Raw genomic sequence first — 20,305 nt, forward strand, 5'->3', positions numbered from 1 at the left:
GAGCAGAGGAGAAGAGAGCAGAGGAGAAGAGAGCAGAGAACAGAAGAGAGCAGAGAACAGAGAGCAGAGAACAGAAGAGAGCAGAGAACAGAAGAGAGCAGAGAACAGAAGAGAGCAGAGAACAGAAGAGAGCAGAGAACAGAAGAGAGCAGAGAACAGAAGAGAGCAGAAAACAGAAGAGAGCAGAAAACAGAAGAGAGCAGAACAGAAGAGAGAGCAGAACAGAAGAGAACTAAGCAGGTTGGAAAAGACCTTTGAGATCAGTGAGGTAATGGGTGTAAACTTGAACACAGGAAGCTCCATCTAAACATGGGAAGGAACTTCTGCACTGTGAGGGTGGCAGAGCACTGGAGCAGGCTGCCCAGAGAGCTGGTGGGGTCTCTGTCTCTGCAGACTCTCAAGGCCTGCCTGGAGCTGTTCCTGTGTGACCTGCCCTAGGTGATGCTGCTCTGGCAGCGGGGCTGCATTCAATGATCTTCAGAGGCCCCTTACAACCCCTACCTGTGTGTGACTCTGTGAGGGATGGGTGACAGGCTCAGTGTGAACCAAGGCAGCTGCTGGAAGCAGCTGGGGAGCATTCCCTTACCTGATCAAGTAGCAACAGAAGAGCAAACTGAGGATGAAGACGAAGATGGCCGTGCCGAAAACCACGATGTAGATGTTGAGAGGCAGGTTCTGGAACCCGATGTTCGGCATCCTGAAGCTGTAATGCTGGAAGTCTGAGCTCATGGGTAGGCTGCAGAGACAGGGAGGAAACACAGGCATGTGAGGGGAGGCTCCTGCAGCAGCATGGGATGTCCTTCTGAGACCAGCAACCCCTCCAAAGGCAGGCAGGGGAAAGGGGAGAGCAGCCAGCAGCGCTCCTTGCTCACTCACTGAGGTGGAGGAATCCTTGCCCCAAGCCAGACCTTTGGCCATGAACCCTGAAAACAAAGCTGGGGCTGGGATTGTTTTTCCTCCTCCTGTGAGCTTCTCCTCCAGCTCTTTCCCCTTCCTCATCACACACATCATCCTTCAAGTCAAGTGCTGGTGGGGATTTGCAGCTGCAGCCAGTGTCCCCCAAGCCCCTCACTGATCAAACCAAAAGACTGAAGGCTCCACAGCAAGGCAGCTTTCCTTTCCCTTCCCTGCCCCTCCTGGGGCTTTCTCGTTCTGTAGAAGCCTCCTCTCTACAGCCGTCAGACACACACAGGAACCAGCAGGGGTCCAGCACGATGCTAGCAGCCAGGAGAGGATCAGGACCTCCCCGTGCTGCACGGCTGTACCACCGAGCCATGGCAGGGGCCATACAAGGCACTGGCTTCGTGTCCACCACCTGAGGCTGAGGTTTGGAGGCCTAAGGGCACTTCGGCAAGTTTCAGCTCTATTCCTCAGTACAACCCCAGGCTGCTTCATCATAGTATCATAGTATCAGTCAGGGTTGGAAGGGACCACAAGGATCATCTAGTTCCAACCCCCCTGCCATGGGCAGGGACACCCCACACTAGATCAGCCTGGCCACAGCCTCATCCAGCCTGGCCTTAAACACCTCCAGGGACAGGGCCTCGACCACCTCCCTGGACAACCCATTCCAGGGCTTCACCACTCTCATGGGGAAGAACTTCCTCCTCACCTCCAGCCTGAATCTCCCCACCTCCAGCTTCATTCCATTCCCCCTAGTCCTATCACTACCTGAGATCCTGAGCAGTCCCTCCCCAGCCTTCCTGTAGCCCCCTTCAGATACTGGAAGGCCACAATGAGGTCACCTGGGAGCCTTCTCTTCTGCAGACTGAACAGCCCCAACTCCTTCAGTCTGTCCTCACAGGAGAGGTGCTCCAGCCCTCTGATCATCCTCCTGGCCCTGCTCTGGACACCTTCCAGCACCTCCAGATCCCTCTTGGAATAGGGGCTCCAGAACTGGAGGCAGTACTCCAGGTGGGGTCTCCCCAGAGCTGAGCAGAGGGGGAGAATCACCTCCTTTGCCCTGCTGGCCACACTTCTCCTGATGCAGCCCAGGATCTGATTTGCTTTGTGGGCTGCAAGTGCACACTGAGAGCTCCTGTTGAGCTTCTCCTCCCCCAGCACCCCCAAGTCTCTCTCCTCAGGGCTGCTTTCCCAGCAAAACCCCGCAGCAGCCCTGAGCAGCAGCCAGGAGCTTGGCTGTGGAGGGACCACCTCTGGGGCATGTGACTGAACCCTCCCTCCCCTCCCAGAGACCGAACCGAGCCCTGAGCAGCTGCTTGGGCTAAGGGCTTCAGTGGATCACCTCTCCTGCGCCTTCAGTTCCACGACTGCCCACGTGGCAGATGAGGATCTGAGCACAGCCCAAGCTGGGAGTCGGGCAGTGCACCAGCCCAGTGTCTCTGTACCACCACACACACACACCCCCCCGGCTGCTGTGAGGCCAGGCCAGTCAGACCCTCCCTGGGCAGCACACATGCAGCATTCCTTCCCATTGCAGCCACCCCCGGAGCCGTTCACCCTTGAACGATCACAGCCCTCTGCGGCCGGGCATAAAGTTCAGCCCCCCCCAGCTCAGAGAGGGAAGTTCACAACTCCGCCTCCTTTGCCTTTGTGCCCGGGGGAGAGGGCTGGACCCGCACCGAGGTTTCACAACCAGCAGGGAAAGTACCTGACGTCTGAGCCCTGCTTCCCAGCTAGGATTCCCAGGGGATAACAAAGCCTTCCCCCAGAGCAGGGGCTGTCAGCGGCACGGTCACTGCAGGGCTCAGCTCTGCACGGGCTGAGGAGAGGGCGGCGAAACGGCAGCACCCCAGCCCCCAGCAGCCTGCCCAGGATCACAACCGCCAGCTGGGGCTGCAGCCTCTCCACAGGGAGACTCCACCACCTCTCTGGGCAGCCTGCTCCACCCTGCTCCTGCCTGCTCCAGGGCTCCAGCACCCTCACGGCAAATTAGCTTCCCCTCCCATTCAGGTGGGCCCTCCTGGGTTTATGCCCATCCCCAGCTTGTGCCCCCTGCACCTTCTCCTGTCACTGGGCACCACTTACACGTGGTCTGGCCTAATCCTCTCATCCCCCCAAACTCAACTCCTGCTGAGCATTGCTCAGATCCCCTCTGGGGCTGCCCTTCTCCAGGCTCAACAGCCCCAGGGCTCTCAGCCTCTCCTCCTCACAGAGATGCTCCAGGCCCCTCGCATCTTCACAGCCCCCCACACCAAGGCAGGTCCATGTAGAGCAGGTCACACAGGAACAGGTGCCAGTGGGTTTTGAATCTCTCCAGAGATAGAGACTCCACCACCCCTGTGGGCAGCCTGCTCCAGTGCTCCCTCACCCTTAAATTGAAGACGTTCCTCCTCATGCTCAGATGGAACTTCTTAGGTTCGGCTTTGTGCCTGTTACACTTCTCCTGTCACTGGGTGCCACGGAACAAGGACTGACACCCACCCTCTCAGGGTTTATAAGCATTGATGAGATTCCCCCTCAGCCTTCTCCAGACCACAGTGTCCTCCAGGCTGCATCCTGCAGGTATTGCTCATCTTCACTTGCTAGAGCAGGAGCAGACTCACCCTTCACCCCGCCAGCCCCTCCCCGAGCGCCCTCCCCACAGCCTCCCTGCTCCGCTGCCTTCCGTTTCCTCGGCTCCCTGGGAGTTTCCAGGCAATGTCTGCTAAAGCCTGCATTTGATTAAAGCCTCCAGAGCCCAGCACACATGTTCAGAGACTCTCCCAGCCAACGTGGAAAGGCTCTGAGAGCAGGGGGGCCAGCACCACCCCAGCAAGCGCTGCCGGGGCCGGGATTACACAGCAGAGCAATCGGCTGGCAGCTGAGGCTCCCGCAGCAGCCTTTGCTAGGCCCAGCTCAGCTCCTCTGGCCCCAAGCAAGCCCCCAGAGCAGCCCCAAACCTTTGTGCCAGCAGTTAATGGGCAGCTCAGCAGTGCTGGGCTGGGTTTGGCTTTCGTCTCCGCACCATTGGCTGGGTCAAAGGGATGGGAGGTGGTGCAGAGGTGGTGCAGAGGTGGTGCCCTTGGTCACGCTGATGCTCACGCCATGGAGAGTGTTGGGGCTGGAGCCTGAGGCCCCAGCTGAGCCTGGCCACCTCAGGCTTGTGCTGGTAGGCACCAGAGTTGGTCAAGGCACTGGCCAAGGTTGGGTGGCTCCAGCTCCTCAATCATAGAATCAATAAGGTTGGAAAAGACCTCAAGGATCATCAAGTCCAACCTGTCACCCAACACCTCCTGACTAAACCATGGCACCAAGTGCCACATCCAAACCCCTCTTGAGCACCTCCAGGGATGGTGACTCCACCACCTCCCTGGGCAGCACATTCCAATGGCTAACAACTCTCTCTGGGAAGAACTTTCTCCTCACCTCCAGCCTAAACCTCCCCTGGTGCAGCTTGAGACTGTGTCCTCTTGTTCTGGTGCTGGCTGCCTGGGAGAAGAGACCAACCCCTTCCTGGCTACAACCTCCCTTCAGGGAGCTGGAGACAGCAAGAAGGTCTCCCCTGAGCCTCCTATTCTCCAGGCTAAACAACCCCAGCTCCCTCAGCCTCTCCTCACAGGGCTGTGCTCAAGGCCCCTCCCCAGCCTTGTTGCCCTTCTCTGGACACCTTCAAGTGTCTCAATGTCCTTCTTAAACTGAGGGGCCCAGAACTGGACACAGGACTCAAGGTGTGGCCTAACCAGTGCAGAGTACAGGGGCACAATGACTTCCCTGTTCCTGCTGGCCACACTATTCCTGATGCAGGCCAGAATGCCATTGGCCTTCTTGGCCCCCTGGGCACACTGCTGGCTCCTGTTCAGCCAGCTGTCAATCAGCACCCCCAGGAGGAAGCCAAATGTCCTCCATCTGGGTCAGATGCAGGTGAGTTTTTGCAAGGAAGCAGAGGCCACCCTGGGAGGACTGGCAGCAAAACCAATCAGCACTGATTGTTCTTTCCTTTACAGCTCCTCTAACTTCCAGTGCTCCTCTCAGCAGGGCTTTGGTTCAGCCCACCCAGCCACCAGGAGATGCTGCAGTGGACAGAGTCCAAAAGCAGAGCTGGTGAGGAAGGAGGACCCAGGCTGCATTTAGGGCACCAAGCCTCATCAAGCCAGGAAAGCTCCTTATGCTTGTGTCCAGCCAAGCCATGCAGATCTTCCACAGGCTCTCACAGCCACAACCACAGCTACAAATCATCACAGCCTCCAGCAAACACATGGCTGGGAGAAAGAGAGCTCCATCTCAACCACAGAACGCTGCTCTCCTCTTCCAGTGGCACCACGTCCCTAACATTTTACCTCAAAGGGGTTTCACCTCTACAGCCATGACCCACCTGTGGCCATACCATGGGGGGCTCAGCCTCCTGAGGACAACCCTTTGGGCCCTTATGCAGGGCAAGCTCAGATTCATCCTCCCCCTGTGTGCAGTAACCTTCTCCACATCAGAGCCATCCTGGTCCCTCCTCCCTCCTGCTCCCACAGCTGAGGAACTGAACAACAAAACCCACAGAGGTTAGAGGGAAAGATTAAGTTAGTCTGCAGAGGATGCAGGAAACTGTTAACTCTGAAAGGCTTCACTGAAAACTGATGATTTTAAGCAGCCAAGCTGTGGGGCTGGGTTATGTGTGAGGGGGGAGGGGACTGCACGTTAATCTGCTTCAGATTGTGAGAGCGCAGCCAAGGGAAATAAAAAAGGAACTGTAAAGCAGGATGAAAAGTTTCTGGTGCAGAACAAAAGCCTCCCTGTTGCTCTCACCAGGGCCAAGGCATTGCAAAGCAGGCAGATGCTCCTCCTGGGGCACCCACCAGCCCTCCTGGGGCACTGACTGTCCCTGGGAGGTCCCCACAGCACTCAGGATGGAGGACGCAAGAGGCATGGAGTTGGGGGCACAGAAACCCAGTGGAGGGGAGGATTTCCCCAGGGCTGGATGGGACCCTGGCTGTGGCCTGAGGTTACTGGGGAAGGGGGAAGTCATAGAATCATGAACACAACAGGTTGGAAGGGACCCTCAAAGGTCACCTTGTCCAACCCCCCTGCAGTGAGCAGGGATGAGCAGGGACATCCAGCACAAGAAGGACATTGGCCTGTTGGAGCAGGTGCAGATGGGGCCTTGAAGGTGATCAGAGGGCTGAAGAATCTCCCCTGTGGGGACAGGCTGAGAGGTTTGGGGTGGTTCAGTTTGGAGAAGAGTCCAGAGAGGCCTTAGAGCAACTTTCCAGTAGCTGAAGTGGGCTACAGGAGAGCTGGGGAGGGACTTTCTCCAAGGGCCTGTAGTGAAGAGTGGCAATGGCTTTGAGCTGGAAGAGGAGAGACTTACACTGGAGATTAGGAAGACATTCTTTCCAGGGAGGGTGGTGAGACACTGGAACAGGTTGCCCAGGGAGGCTGGGGATGCCTCCTCCCTGGAGGTGCTGAAGGCCAGATTAGATGAGGCCTTGAGCAACCTGGGCTGGTGGAAGGTGTCCCTGCTCACAGCAGAGGGGCTGGAACTGGATACCTTTAAGGTCCCTTCCAACCCAAACCATTCTGTGACTCTATGATCTGTAACTAGAGCAGGATGCTCAGGGCCCCACCAAGTTTGACTTTGAATGTGTCCAGGGATGGGGCCTCAAGCACATCCCTGGGCAGCCTGTTCCATTATTTTACCACCCTTCTTCCCAGTGTCCAGCCTAAATCTCCCCTGCTCCAGCTGCAAACCATTGCTCCTCATCCTATTGTCCCAAGCCCTTCTAAATGGTCCCTCCCCAGCCTTCCTGTAGGTCCCCTTCAGATATTGAGATGCAGCTCTAGGGTTTCCCCAGAGCCTTCTCCTCTCCAGGCTGAACAGCCCCAACTCTCCCAGCCTGCCTTTGTAGGAGAGGTTCTCCAGCCTCTGATCATCTTTGTGGCCTCCTCTGGACCTGCTCCAGCAGGTCCATGTCTCTGCTGTGTTTCAACAACCCAACAGCTGGCAAAACTGAGAAGGAACAGTGGTGTCCTCACAACGAGGCCATATGAATGATGGAGAGAGCCAGGGAGGGCAGAGCATCCCCAGCTCCAGGCCTCCTCCTTGCCCACAGTGAACCAGCCCCGCGGGGCCCAGCACAACCCCGGCTCTTCGACAGCCACACAAACGAGCTCTAATTAAAAGCCAGGCCGTGGTTAATGGCCTCTCCAGATGTCAGGAAGTGGTCCAGGTCAGCTTGGCAGAGCCTTGATTACCAGTTGAGCTGGTAAAAGCAAAGCTAAGTAAGCCATGGAGCTACAGGAATCCCTATTATCATCACAGCGAGCGCTTAATGCGCTTAATGACCAAGGTCTCACCCAGAGCTTTCATCAGGAGATCTCCAAGGGATTAACAAGGAGGCAGTGATCTTCTCACAGGCAGGGAAACTGAGGCAGAGGAGCCACAGTCCCCAAGCCCAGGGTTGACAGCCACGGTGGATGATGCCCTGAGCATCACTCATGGGCTGCAAGTTGCAGAGATTTCATCCTTCAAACACAGCAGCACAGAACCAGAGAGCTGACTGAGCCGGAGCAGGCCTCCAAGATCCTCAGCTCCAGCCACTGACCTAACAAGCACCCCCACAGCCACTAAACCACGGCCCCAAGTGCCAGGTCCAACACTTTTCTTAGAACCATAGAATAAACAAGGTTGGAAAAGACCTCAGAGATCATCAAGTCCAGCCTGTCACCCAACACCTCAGGACTACTAAACCATGGCACCAAGTGCCACATCCAATCCCCTCTTGAACACCTCCAGGGATGGTGCCTGCACCGCCTCCCTGGGCAGCCTGTTCCAGTGCCTGACCACTCTTGCAGGGAAGAGTTTTTACCTAATCTCCAACCTAAACCTCCCCTGGTGCACCTTGAGGCCATTTGCTTTTGTCCTATCACCTGATACAAGAGAGGAGAGACCAACCTCCACCAGGCTCCAGCCTCCTTTCAGAGAGCTGTAGAGAGCAATGAGGTCTCCCCTCAGCCTCCTTTGCCCCAGACTAAGCAACCTCAGCTCCCTCAGCTGCTCCTCCCCAGCCCTGTTCTCCAAACCCTTCACCAGCATTGTTGCCCTTCTCTGGACATGCTCCAGCATCTCCATGTCCCTCCTGTGGTGCCCAAACAGACCCACAAAGTGCATCAGGTTGCAAGGGACCCTCAAAGGTCATCTTGTCCAACCCCCCTGCAGTCAGCAGGGATGCTTCCAACTAGATCAGGCTGCCTGCCCAGAGCCAAAGGAAGTCTGCTCTGGAATCTCTCCATGTGCACTCCTTCTCCAGGTTTTACTTATTAAAAGGAGCTGCCCATGGGGGGTTGTTGGTTTATCCTCATTATTTATTTATCCCCTCAGAGCACAGAGCAGCCATGCCAGTGCTCTGCATCACACCTAAATATAGCCCAAGCCCTGCCTCTGCTGCCAGAAACAAAGCCCCATTTTCAGAGGAACTGACCTCAGCTTTTCAAGATCAACAACTTCCTCTGCAGGAATTCAAAGCCAAGCCAGGCTCTGGTCTGAACCAAAAGTGGATGGAGCTGGTGGTTTGAGCCCCCAGCAGCATCCCATCAGCTCATCTCTAGGAAATAGGGAGCTTTGAAAACTAGCAGCCAGACAGGAGCATGTTCCTGCTGCCCAGTTCACAGAATCACAGAATGGTTTGGGGATGAAAGGGACCTTAGAGATCATCCAGTTCCAACCCCCCTGCCAAGGGCAGGGACACCTCCCACCAGCCCAGGTTGCTCAAGGCCTCATCCAGCCTGGCCTTGAACACCTCCAGGGAGGGTTCAGCCACAGCCTCCCCGCACAACTACCCTCAGTGGAAAGAATTTCTTCCCAATCTCCAGGCTAAATCTGCCCTTTCTGCAGCTCAGAGCCCTTTCCTCTCATCCTGTCACTACAAGCCCTTGTCAAAAGTCCCTCCCCAGCTCTCCTGTAGCCCCCTTCAGGTACTGGAAGGCTGCTTAAGGTCTCCCTGGAGCCTTCTCTTCTCCAGGCTGAACAGCCCCAACTCCCTCAGCCTGTCCCATAGGGGAAGTTCTGCAGCCCTCTGATCATCTTTGTGGCCTCCTCTGGACCGGTTCCAACAGTTCCAGGTCCTCCTTGTGTTGGGGGCACCAGAACCGGATGCAGTGCTCCAGATGGGGGTCTCACCAGAGCAGAGTAGAGGGGGAAAATCGCTTCCCCTGGCTGAAACCAGGGATCTGGGGGCCAGGGGAATGCCGAGCCGCGGTGAAACTGCAAGGGGCGATGTTGTATGCTGGGCAGGGCTGCAGGCAGGTGTGAGCAGCCTCTCCGGTTTCAAAGGCGTTCCGCAAGCCCCCGCCGCGCTTTGCCCGGGTTGAAGCAGGAGGGCTATTAACCGGGCTGGCAGTTAAAGTGTGAGCGGCTGCAACACCCCAGCTTGTGCTGCGAAGCGCAGCGCTCTCCCATGCGAGACACCCACGACACGAAGGCTCTCTCCCGGCTATGTCCACCAGCTTAAGCAAACCCCACAACCACCGGAAGGTTTCTCCCGGTGTTGAAAAAAGCAGCAGCAGGAGATGCCTGCCTTCGACTCCCAGGCAAAAGCAAGCCCCCTCGTGAACCCCCAAAGAAAAGTGAAGCTCTGACCTCAAGCAGCTGGATGGAATTTCCTTCAGCTCCACCTCTGGAGCTGCTCCAGGGCAAGGATCTGCAGCGCAGCGCTGGGAAAATCACGAGCAGCTGCAGAGCCGGCCCCCAGCCCCGGCGCTGCCCTGGCCCCCGGCCCCGGCGCTGCCCTGGCCCCCAGACCCCCCAGCCCCGGCGCTGCCCTGGCCCCCAGACCCCCCGGCCCCGGCGCTGCTCTGCCCCCAGCCCCGGCGCTGCCCTGGCCCCCGGCCCCGGCGCTGCTCTGCCCCCAGCCCCGGCGCTGCCCTGGCCCCCAGCCCCGGCGCTGCTCTGGCCCCCAGCCCCCCCAGCCCCGGCGCTGCCCTGGCCCCCAGACCCCCAGCCCCGGCGCTGCCCCTGGCCCCCAGCGGTGCCACAGGGCTGCCGAGCCCCGCACCGGGACCAGCTGGAGCCAGCTCCACGCTGCTCTGTCCCTCACCATCCACACCAAGGGGCAACAGGGGAGTTCTGCCTTTTGCTCTCCAAAACCAGGGGACAACGGGGCTGGGGGTGGAGAGAGGGACAGCTCAGCATATTGTGCTTCCAGCAGACCCACAATGCTCCTATGGGGACGGTGTCCAGCCTGGCCACGTCCAGTGCCAGCTTCAAACGTGCAAGCAGACCCTCCTTGAGCAGCAGCAGCAGCGAGCAGAGGAGGAGCGTGAGTGACAGTGTGAGTGATTAGCACCATGAACAACTGGAGAAGGGCCCCACAGGTCCTTCAGGGCACGGGGCAGAGCACCCTGAGACCCTGCACGGCTACCCCAGGGCGATGCTGCAGCGCGGCTGGCCACAGAGGAAGCTCTCGGCTGTCAGACGGAACAGAACCTGTTTGTTTCACCCATTTCACTTGGGGGGGAGGGTGGATTTTTGTTGGGTGCCTGGACAACCAGAAAACCAAACTGACCTCCAAGCAAGAGCCCCTTGGAACCTTTGATCCCTTCTCCCTGAGAGCAAGTCTCTGATGCTTGTTTTGAGCTGGAATCAGGAAACAACCTGGCTGAGTTCCCTGCCTGGCCAACGCTGAGCCCAAAACCTTAACCCTCTCCACCACCCTGGGGCAGGGGGACAAGGAGGCAGCAATGTGGCAATACGAGGAAGCAATCAGGCCCTGGGAAACAACAGAGAAGTCTTTCTAATGAAAGCAGCACCCACAGCACACAGCAGGTACCTCTGCCACTTGGAATCACAGACCCACAGAAGGGAAGCAGCAAGGCCTTTCTCATGAGAGGGGATTCTGCCCCTTTGCTCTGCTGAGACCCCACCTCAAATACTGCATCCAGTTCTGGTGACCCCCAGCATAAGAAGGATGCAGAGCTCTTGGTGAGAGTCCAGAGGAGGGCCACAAAGATGATCCAAGGACTGGATACCTCTGCTATGAGGATAGCCTGAGGGAGCTGGCGTTGCTCAGCCTGGAGAAGGCTCAAGGGGGACCTCAGACCTGCCTGCCAGTACCCAAAGGGAGCCTGCAAGGCCAGAGAGGGACTTTTCATAAGGGTGTCCAGCAACAGGACAAGGGGGAATGGTTTTTAAGCTGAGGAAAGTAGGGTTAGGTTGGATCTTAGGAAGAAGTTCTTCAGGGTGAGGGTGGTAAGACTCAGGAATAGGTTGCCCAGGCAGGCTGTGCATGTCCCCTCCATGGAGATGTTCAAGGCCAGACTGGATGAGGCCTCCAGCAGGCAAGACTAGTCGAGAAGTGTCCCTGCCTATGGCAGGGAGGTTGGAGCAGAGGAGGAGGTCCCTTCCAACCTAACCTAGTCTGTGATTCTATGAAGTGCACTGGAGGCAAAAGGAAAACTAGAGGCTATGTGGGCCCAGTGCTGAATGAAATGGGTGCCCTGGTAACTAACAATACAGAGAAGGCAGAGCTACTGAATTCCATCTTTGCCTCAGTCTTCATTGCTCCTATAGACAGCCCTCAGCCCCAGATGTCCAACACAACAGAGGAGGTCAGGAGAAAGGAAGATTTTGCCTTAGTTGAAGAGGATTGGGTTCAGTGGTCCCCAGGGACAGGACAAGAGGTAATGGGTGTAAGCTTGAACACAGGAAGCTCCATCTAAACATGGGAAGGAACTTCTGCACTGTGAGGGTGGCAGAGCACTGGAGCAGGCTGCCCAGAGAGCTGGTGGGGTCTCTGTCTCTGCAGACTCTCAAGGCCTGCCTGGAGCTGTTCCTGTGTGACCTGCCCTAGGTGATGCTGCTCTGGCAGGGGTAGGGTAGGGTAGGATAGGGTAGGCCAGGTTGGAAAAGACCTTTGAGTCCAACGTATCACCCAACACCATCTAATCAACTAAACCATGGCACCAAGCACCCCATCCAGTCTCTTCTTAAGCACCTCCAGTGATGGTGACTCCACCACCTCCCTGGGCAGCACATTCCAATGGCCAATCTCTCTTGCTGGGAAGAACTTCTTCCTAACCTCCAGCCTAAACCTCCCCCTGGCACAGCTTGAGACTGTGTCCTCTTGTTCTGGTGCTGGTTGCCTGGGAGAAGAGACCAACCCCCACCTGGCTACAACCTCCCTTCAGGGAGTTGTTGAGAGCAACAAGATCTCCTCTGAGCCTCCTCTTCTCCAGACTAAGCACTCCCAGCTCCCTCAGCCTCTCCTCATAGGGATGTTGGACTCAATGATCTTCAGAGGTCCTTCCAACCCCTACCATTCTGTGATCCTGTCATCACAGAGTTACAGCACTGTTGTGTCTGGAAAAGACCTTTAGGCTCATGGAGTCCAACCACTAAGCCAACACTTCCAGGTCACCACTAAACCACATCCCTCAATTCTCAGCAAGAGCTTTTGATCCTGGACAGTTTATTAGACAAATGATCCTACGACCTTGGCACTGAGCACCTCCAAAGGTGAAGCCATTTTTGCTGCCACTGGAGGAGGTATGAGTAGAGAACAGGGCAGGGGCAGCTCCCCTCAAAGGCTTTCACTCAGCGTCGCCAGCAGCAAACCTCAGGGCTGGTTTGGTAAGTTCCAGGAAAAAAAGGGCAAAAATAAACAAACAAATGAAAGAAAAGTCACATCAATAGATATTTTTAAACTGGGCTGCAGGAGGAGGGGGAATGGAGCTCGGAGGAGAGCCCTGCTCAGGCTCCCACCAGAACGGACCTCCCGGCTGGGCGGGGTCTGAAGCCAGCAGCGCCTCGCTTCAGAGGGCGCAGGCCAGCTGCCTGTGCACGGCTCACTTTGCTCCTCAGGATGAAGTAACTCTGCAAGAATTTTCCCCCACTGGCCCAGGGGAATTTTTTTTCCCCTTTTTCCTGGCATGCTCCATCCTGGATCCCACGTCACAACCTGCTGAGCTCACTCTTCCTCTCAAGAGCGCGGTGGGAAAGGATGTGCCGCTGCCTCCTCCTGCCCCCAGCCCTGTCCCTGGTCATGGTGGAGGAAAGCACGAGGTGGGAGCCCCCAGTGCCCTGTATGGGGTCGTGGTGCTGAGACCTCATCACCCTGATCCTGCCTCCATCCCTGCCTGCTGCTGCAGTGCTCCATGGAGCAGCATTCCCCAAGGAGCAGCACCCTGCCATCCCACGTAGCTCAAATGCTAGAACATTAACAACAGGCTTGGTCTGAAAACTGGAGGGGTTCAGACCAAGCAAAGCACCAAAATCCACAACTGAAGTCAGGGATGACATCTGCAACTAGAGCAGGTTGCTCAGAGCCCTGAACAACCTGGAATGTTTCCAGCAATGGGGCATCTGCCACCTTTCCAAGCAACCTGGCCAGGGGCTCACCACCCTCAGTGTCAAACATGTCTTCCTTCTATCCAGTCTGAGTCTTCCTCTTTTAATTTAAACCATCACCCCTTCCCCTGTCACAACAGGCCCTGCTAACAACTGTCCCCAGCTTTCTGATGGATCCCTTTCAGGCTTGGAATACAATAAGGTCTCCTGGCCTCACACCTGGAAGGAGACTTCACTTTGCTCCAAGTCATCTTCAGGTGGAACAAAAGCCAACCCCTTCGTCTGGAGCAGAAGAGCAAAGCAGCCTTCTCCACTCTTTTATAGTGAGAAGCAGATGGACTAAATGACCTCCTGAAACCTTTTTTCCTCCATTTCCTAAGCTCCTTTAATGTGGAACCTCCCCACCCCATAAATCAGTGCAAGATCCCCAGATCAATAATCCCTACAAAGTCCTGCTGGAGGCAGGCAGCCCGCGGTGGGCATGGCAGCGGCGCTAAAGGCAGCCAGGGCAGGCAGCACGATTTGGGATGCAGGAGGGCACAATGCTCTCCTTTGCACTAAGTGAGGTTGCTAGGTTATGGATTTTTTTTTGGGGGGGGGAGGGAGTAGGGAGGAGGAGGAACACACATAATCTGAAAGGGGATCCAGATGGCCATAAAGCCTCGTGGTGGCAAAGCAGCATGAGGCCTGAGAGGGAAGAATTCCTCTTTATGCTGCTGCCGTCTGCTCCCGGAGCCTGGCTTGCACTCCTCAGGAATGCTCTGCACGGAGCCCTGTAACCACTCCAGTTACAGCCGTGGTGAAAGTGAAGGAGCAGAGGTAGCTGGGTGGAGAAAGGTGGGAAAGCTGTTGTCTGGACACTGGGAAAAGGTCATGAAACTGAACCCCATGGCTGGAGCCGCCCTCAGAGCCTGCGTGGACACTGCGGGGTTGTGTTTTGAGAAGCTGACAGCAGCCAGGAAAAGCCAAACAGATCCAGACCTCAGCCTGCCAGGAATTCACCCCAATGCCACCTCACTGCCCTCTGCCATTGTCCCTGAGCTGTGCCATCAGCCTGCCCTTCCCCTACTTCTAGCCAAAGGGCTGGGCTTTGGGGTTGGGATTTCACATCCTTCCTTCTCCTCTAACAGAGACCCAGGTGGGGATCCTGCAACACTTTAGAATCCAGGGAAAATTCCACCCCAGAGCCATAGGGATATGGGACACAATCTGCTTCATTCCCACAGCATCAACACAAGCAGAAGGGGCTGCAAGGATCACAACCCCCTCACATTTCAGCTGGAAGTGGAATGCTGAACTTTTCCTCTCCCAGAGGTGTCCAAGGGAGGTGCCTGATGGAGATCACAGAATCCTGGTAAGACAGGGGGTGAAAGGGACCTCTTTGGACCATCAAGTCCAAGCCCTCTGCTAAAGCAGGGTCACCCACAGCAGACTGCCCAGGATCACAATGTCCAGGTAGGTTTGGAATCTCTCCAGAGAAGGAGACTCCACAGCCTCTCTGAGCAGCCTGCTCCAGAGCTCCAGCACCCTCACACCAAAGAAGTTTCTCCTCCTGTTCAGATGCAGGCTCCTGGGTTCCAGCTTGCTCCTGCTGCCCCTTGTCCTGTTGCTGGCTACGACTGACAAGAGTCTGGCCCCAGCCTCTTGCCCTGCACCTTTTAGCCCCTACTGAGCACTGATCAGATCCCCTCTCAGTTTGCTCTTCCCCAGGCTCAACAGCCCCAAGTCTCTCAGCCTCTCCTTCTCACAGAGATGCTTCAGTCCCTGAATCAACCTTTGTAGCCTCTGCTGCACTCACTCCAGTAGTTCCCTGTCTCTGAGGAGCCCAGAACTGGACTCAGTACTCCTGATGTGTCCTCACTGGGGCAAAAATAGAGAGGGATGGAGAAAGTCAAGGGACCTTAAAATTCAGGAGTATCCACACCCCAGGGCTCTGTAACCAGGAGATGATAGATAACTATGTGTCAGTGTTCAGCATCACCTACCCTCCCTCCTGCTTGGCTCAAAGGTGCTGCTTTTCACACAGGCTTCTCATGAACTCAGCCCTAAACAAGTAAAACCCCAAGTTACAGCTGTGCTGCTGCTGGACTCAGTCATCAAGGAAAACTCCATACCCCACCAAACAACCTTGGAGAGAGCTACATAAACTTTGCACTTTATTCTTGCAGCTGACTGAACAAAACCTTCTAAACGTTCCCCTGACCCCCCCAAGGTTCCTGGGGCCTGCTTGGGCAGCACAGCTCAAAACCACCAAGGGGATTTTCAGGGGTGGAAGAATCTGCTGTGGGATAGTTCCAAATTCCCTGGTGATGAATTTCCTACAAGAAGGCACTAAGGATGAGTGGCACTAAGGAGTGGGCTTTGCAACATGCAGGCAGACTGCTCTGCTGTCTCCCTAAAGGTCCATCTAAACACAGGGAGGAACTTATTTAAGAGTGGTGGAGCACTGGAGCAGGCTGCCCAGAGAGGTGGTGGAGTCTCCACCTCTGGAGACATTCAAAACCCAACTGGATGTGTTCCTGTGTGACCTTCTTGAGGTCAATCTGCTTTGGCAGGAGGGTTGGATCTCCAGAGGTCCTTTCCAACCCCTACCATTCCATGACACCATGAAAAGAGCACATGGTGCCTGGGAGCCCTCAAGTTTGGTTTGTACTACAAGTTACAGGACCTGCCAGCCAGCCTGGCTCTTAAATTGCCACCTCACACTGGCCCCACATGCACCTCCTATATCCAGCCTTTAAAATGGAGACTTTCCCTTCCTCCTTCTTGACACACTTCAGGTATTTGCAAACATTGATCAGATTCCCTCTCAGTCTTTTCTTCTCCAGGCTAATCAGCCCCAGGTCTCTCAGCCTTTTCTCCTCAGATAGATGTTCCAGTCCCTCCAGCATCCTCACAGCCTCCACTGGACTCCCTCCAGTATATCCTTCCCCCTCTTGAACTGGGGAGCCCAGAAGTGGACGCAACACTCCAGATGTGGTCTCACCACAGCCCTGCGGACTCAATGAAATTCATACTCTACAACCTATGTGTTATTTTAATGGTTCTAAACTAACTTGCTTGGGCAGACTCAACGATCAGAGACTCACAGAATCAACCAGGTTGGAAAAGACCTCAGAGATCATCAAGTCCAACCTAGTACCTAACACCTCCTGACAACTAAACCATGGCTTTTGTGCCCCTGTACTCAGCACTGGTTAGGCCACACCTTGAGTCCTGTGTCCAGTTCTGGGCCCCTCAGTTTAAGAAGGACATTAAGAGACTTGAATGTGTCCAGAGAAGGGCAATGAAGCTGGGGAGAAGCCTTGAGCACAGCTCTGTGAGGAGAGGCTGAGGGAGCTGGGGTTGTTTAGCCTGGAGAAGAGGAGGCTCAGGGGAGACCTTCTTGCTCTCTACAACTCCCTGAAGGGAGGTTGTAACCAGGAGGGGGTTGGTCTCTTCTCCCAGGCAAGCAGCACCAGAACAAGAGGACACAGTCTCAAGCTGCACCAGGGGAGGTTTAGACTGGAGGTGAGGAGAAAGTTCTTCCCAGAGAGAGTTGTTAGCCATTGGGATGTGCTGCCCAGAGAGGTGGTGGAGTCACCATCCCTGGAGGTGTTCAAGAGGGGATTGGATGTGGCACTTGGTGCCATGGTTTAGTCATGAGGTCTGTGCTAATGGGTAGGACTTGATGATCTTTGAGGTCTCTTCCAACCTTGGTGATTCTGTGATTCAAGTGCCACATCCAATCCTTTTTTGAAGGCCTCCAGGGACAGGGACTCCACCACCTCCCTCCCTTCCAACCCCCAGATTCCATGATAGACTCTGCCAGGGAAGGCTCCACCAGGGAAAGCCCCGGCAGGGAAGGCTCCACCAGGGAAAGCCACGCCAGGGAAGGCCCCGGCAGAGAAGGCTCCACCAGGGAAGGCCATGCCAGGGAAGGGCCCAGCAGGGAAGGCTCCACCAGGGAAGGCCACGCCAGGGAAGGGCCCAGCAGCGTGGGGTGTGTTGGGTGGCAGCAGCAAGGAGCACCGCTGCAATTGCAGGGGAGCAGGCGGCTCTCCTCGGCACGGCAGGGGCTGCCACGTCAAATCACATTTGGATGCAGAGGACAGGGCTGTGAAAATGCCACCGCGGCGCCTGTTGGCACGGCTCAATGAAAACGCCGTGGCCTCATTAGCAGAGTGGAAATTATGAGCTTGCCTTTGTGTATATTTAAAAGCTTGCCTCTGAAAGCAGATTGGGTCGGGGCCAGACATTCCTGGCCGGGAGCTGCTCCCGCCGGGCGTGCGGGGATCGCCCGGCTCACGTAGGTCAAGGCGCCGCGCAGCCACCCACCCGCGAGAAAAGGCATTTAAAGAGCACCCTGCAGGGAAAGGCAGGGCTGGGGCTGCACCAGCAGACACAGCAACAGGCTCTGGACTAAACCCTCCTCCACCTCAGCTCCCTGTCAGGCTTTCCTGTGAGCTCCACGCTGACCACGTCCTAATGAAAGCAGAGGTTAGAATGCAGAGGATGTAGGAATGTTGGGCGTGCGGAGAGCAGCGTGCTGCCACCAGCGCTGACAGCGGGGTGACAGCATCCCACCCACCCAAACCCACTGTGCCCTGCTGGGGACAGGCCAGGACAGCCCAAATCCTGCGTAATAAAGGGCAACCTGTGAGGGGACACCAGAGACTGGATGGGGCACTTGGTGCCATGGTTTAGTTGACTAGAAGTGTTGGGTGATAGGTTGGACTCGGTGATCTTGAAGGTCTTTTCCAACCTGGTTAATTCTGATCTATTTCTATTCCTATTCTATTCTGTTGTCAGGATCTGCTCACCCCCATAAGGGATTTTCATAGAATCACAGAATGGTTTGGGTTGGAAGGGACCTTTAAAGGTCACCCAGTCCAACCCCCCTGCAGTCAACAGGGACATCTGCAACTGCAGCAGATTGCTTACAGCCCCAGATAACCTGACCTGGAGTGGTTCCAAAGATGGGACATCTACCACCTCTCTGGGCAACCTGGGACCGGGTCTCACCATCTTCAAGGTAAAACAAGTATCTCCCTTCTCTCTCGTTTCAATCTCCCTCTTTCAGTCTCAAACCATCACCCCTTGTCCTGTCACAACAGGCCCTGAGAAAAAGTCTGTTCACAGCTTTCTGACCAGCCCTTTAAGTATTGGAAGGCCACCAGGACATCTCACTAAAGCCTTCTCTTCTCCAGGATGAACCACCCCAACTCTCTCAGCCTGGTCTCACAGCAGAGGGCTCCCAGCTCTCCCATCATTGCTGTGGCCTCCTATGGCCCCACTCCAACAGGTCCCTGTCTTTGCTGTGGTGAGCACTCCAGAGCTGGCCCCAGCACTGCAGGGGGGTCTCAGCAGATTGCAGCAGAGGGGCAAAATCCCCTCCCTGTCTCCCTGCTGCTCACCCTGCTGGGGATCAGCTCAGGACACGGCTGGCAGCACACAGTGCCAGCTCATGTCCAGCTGCTCACTCACCAGCACCCTCAAGCCCTCCTCCACAGGGCTGCTCTCCCTCCCTTCACCTCCCAGCCTGTGTTGATGCTGGGAATTGTCCTGACCCGCGTGCAGGGCCTTGCCCTTGGCCTTATTGAACCTCATGAGGTTCACACAGGCCCACTTCTCCAGCTTGCCCAGGCCCCTCTAGATGACATCCCATCCTTCAGGCACACCACTCAGCTGGGTGTCACCCCCAAACTTCCAAGTCTCCACTGTGAAAAGCTTCCAGGTCGGCTCCCTACTTACCCGCACGGGTGCCGCACCGCAGCCGAGCCACACAAACCCAAGGTATCTGCTCAAGGGCTGCCGGGGAGGCTGGAAGAAAGAACAAAACAAACCCTAATATTGCACAGAAAGCCCCAGCAAGCGAGGGAGAGGATGGAGAGGCTGCTTTGAAAGGCTCCCATTGGCACAAGCTCCTGGGAGCTCTTAGTAACAGCACAGCGATCCCCTTTAAAGACACGGCGGTGACATTACGCGGCGCAGGGAGAGGAGGAGGGGGAGGGGGGGAAGGCTCAGCTAATCCTCACAGTTTTATAAGCGTCTGAGACACTAATCCCCTGATCTCATTGAAAGGGATTAGAATTACTCCCTCCCCAGTAAATTTCAGAGGTTTTCTACCAGCTGTAAACAAAAGCTGAGAGCAGCCCGCAGAGACGGCTGCCACACAGCGAGCCCTCGCCCAGCAATCCTCCCCAGGGCTGGCTTTGGGATGGAGAAGGGCAACTTCCAGCCCAGGACCAGAGAGAGCTGTGTGGAGGGGTGCTGGTATCCAAAGGCAGCCCTGTCAGCTCACCTGGCTGCAGCCAAAAGGCAGGAGCTCAGCTTGGGTGAGCATCAGGACGCATTTTTGTGGTCCTGCTCTTAAGGGAATGAGGGTCCAGCCAAAAAGCCTCCCCCCCTAAAGCCCCAGCTTGTTCTGCACTGGCTAAGGACAACCTCATTTTATTAGTACAGTAAAAAGAGGGCAAGCTCAGAATGACAGAATTGTTTTGGTTGGAAAAAGCTTTAAAATCACGGAGGCCAAGCATTCTCTAACTCTGCTGAGGCTGTTGCTACACCACGTCCCTCAGCACCACATCTTTTAAACACCTCCAGGAATGTCTTCACTTCCCCAGGGAGCCTGTTCCAGTCTTTGAGAACCCTTTCAGTCAGGAAGTTTCTTCTGATAGACAACCTAAACCACCCATGGTACAACTTGAGGCTGTTTCCTCTTGTCCCATCACTTGTTACAAGAGACCAACCCCTACCTCACTCCAGCCTCCTTCCAGGCAGTTGCAAACAGCCAGGCGGTCTCCCCTCAGCCTCCTTCTCTCCCAGCTGAACAACTCCAGTTCCCTCAGCTGCTCCTCACAAGACCTGTGCTCTAGACCCTCTACCAGCCTCACTGCCCTCCTCTGGACATGCTCCAGCACCTCAATCTTCTTGGAGTGAGGGGCCCAAAACTGAGTACAGCACTCAAGGTGTGGCCTTAACTGTGCTGAGTGCAGGGGCACCATCACTGCCCTGGTCCTGCTGGCCACTGTTCCTGGTCCAGGCCAGGATGCTGTTGACCTTTCTTGGCCACCTGGACTAACTTCTAAGCAGCAAATGGGGCAAGTCACACAA

General features: G+C 55.9%; 1 protein-coding gene across 4 annotated transcripts in view; it reads right to left on the reverse strand.

Annotated features, from left to right (window-relative positions):
* RNF24 (ring finger protein 24) overlaps window positions 1–20,305 on the reverse strand; it is a 41,122-nt gene that overhangs the window by 13,926 nt on the left and 6,891 nt on the right. For 2 of the 4 annotated variants that reach the window (XM_068149684.1, XM_068149682.1), the window contains exons 2-3: window positions 18,944–19,012; window positions 587–736 (exon numbers count right to left, since the gene is read on the reverse strand). In XM_068149684.1, the coding sequence (XP_068005785.1) occupies window positions 587–729 (143 nt within the window). In that variant the 5' untranslated portion in view covers window positions 730–736; window positions 18,944–19,012. The remainder of the gene's footprint in view (window positions 1–586; window positions 737–18,943; window positions 19,013–20,305) is intronic. The other 2 variants (XM_068149685.1, XM_068149686.1) reach the window with 1 other exon arrangement.

Source organism: Melanerpes formicivorus, unplaced genomic scaffold (assembly GCF_026170545.1).
Source record: "Melanerpes formicivorus ecotype bairdi unplaced genomic scaffold, bMelFor1.0.p_v2 SCAF_18, whole genome shotgun sequence".
Lineage (NCBI taxonomy): Eukaryota > Metazoa > Chordata > Aves > Piciformes > Picidae > Melanerpes > Melanerpes formicivorus.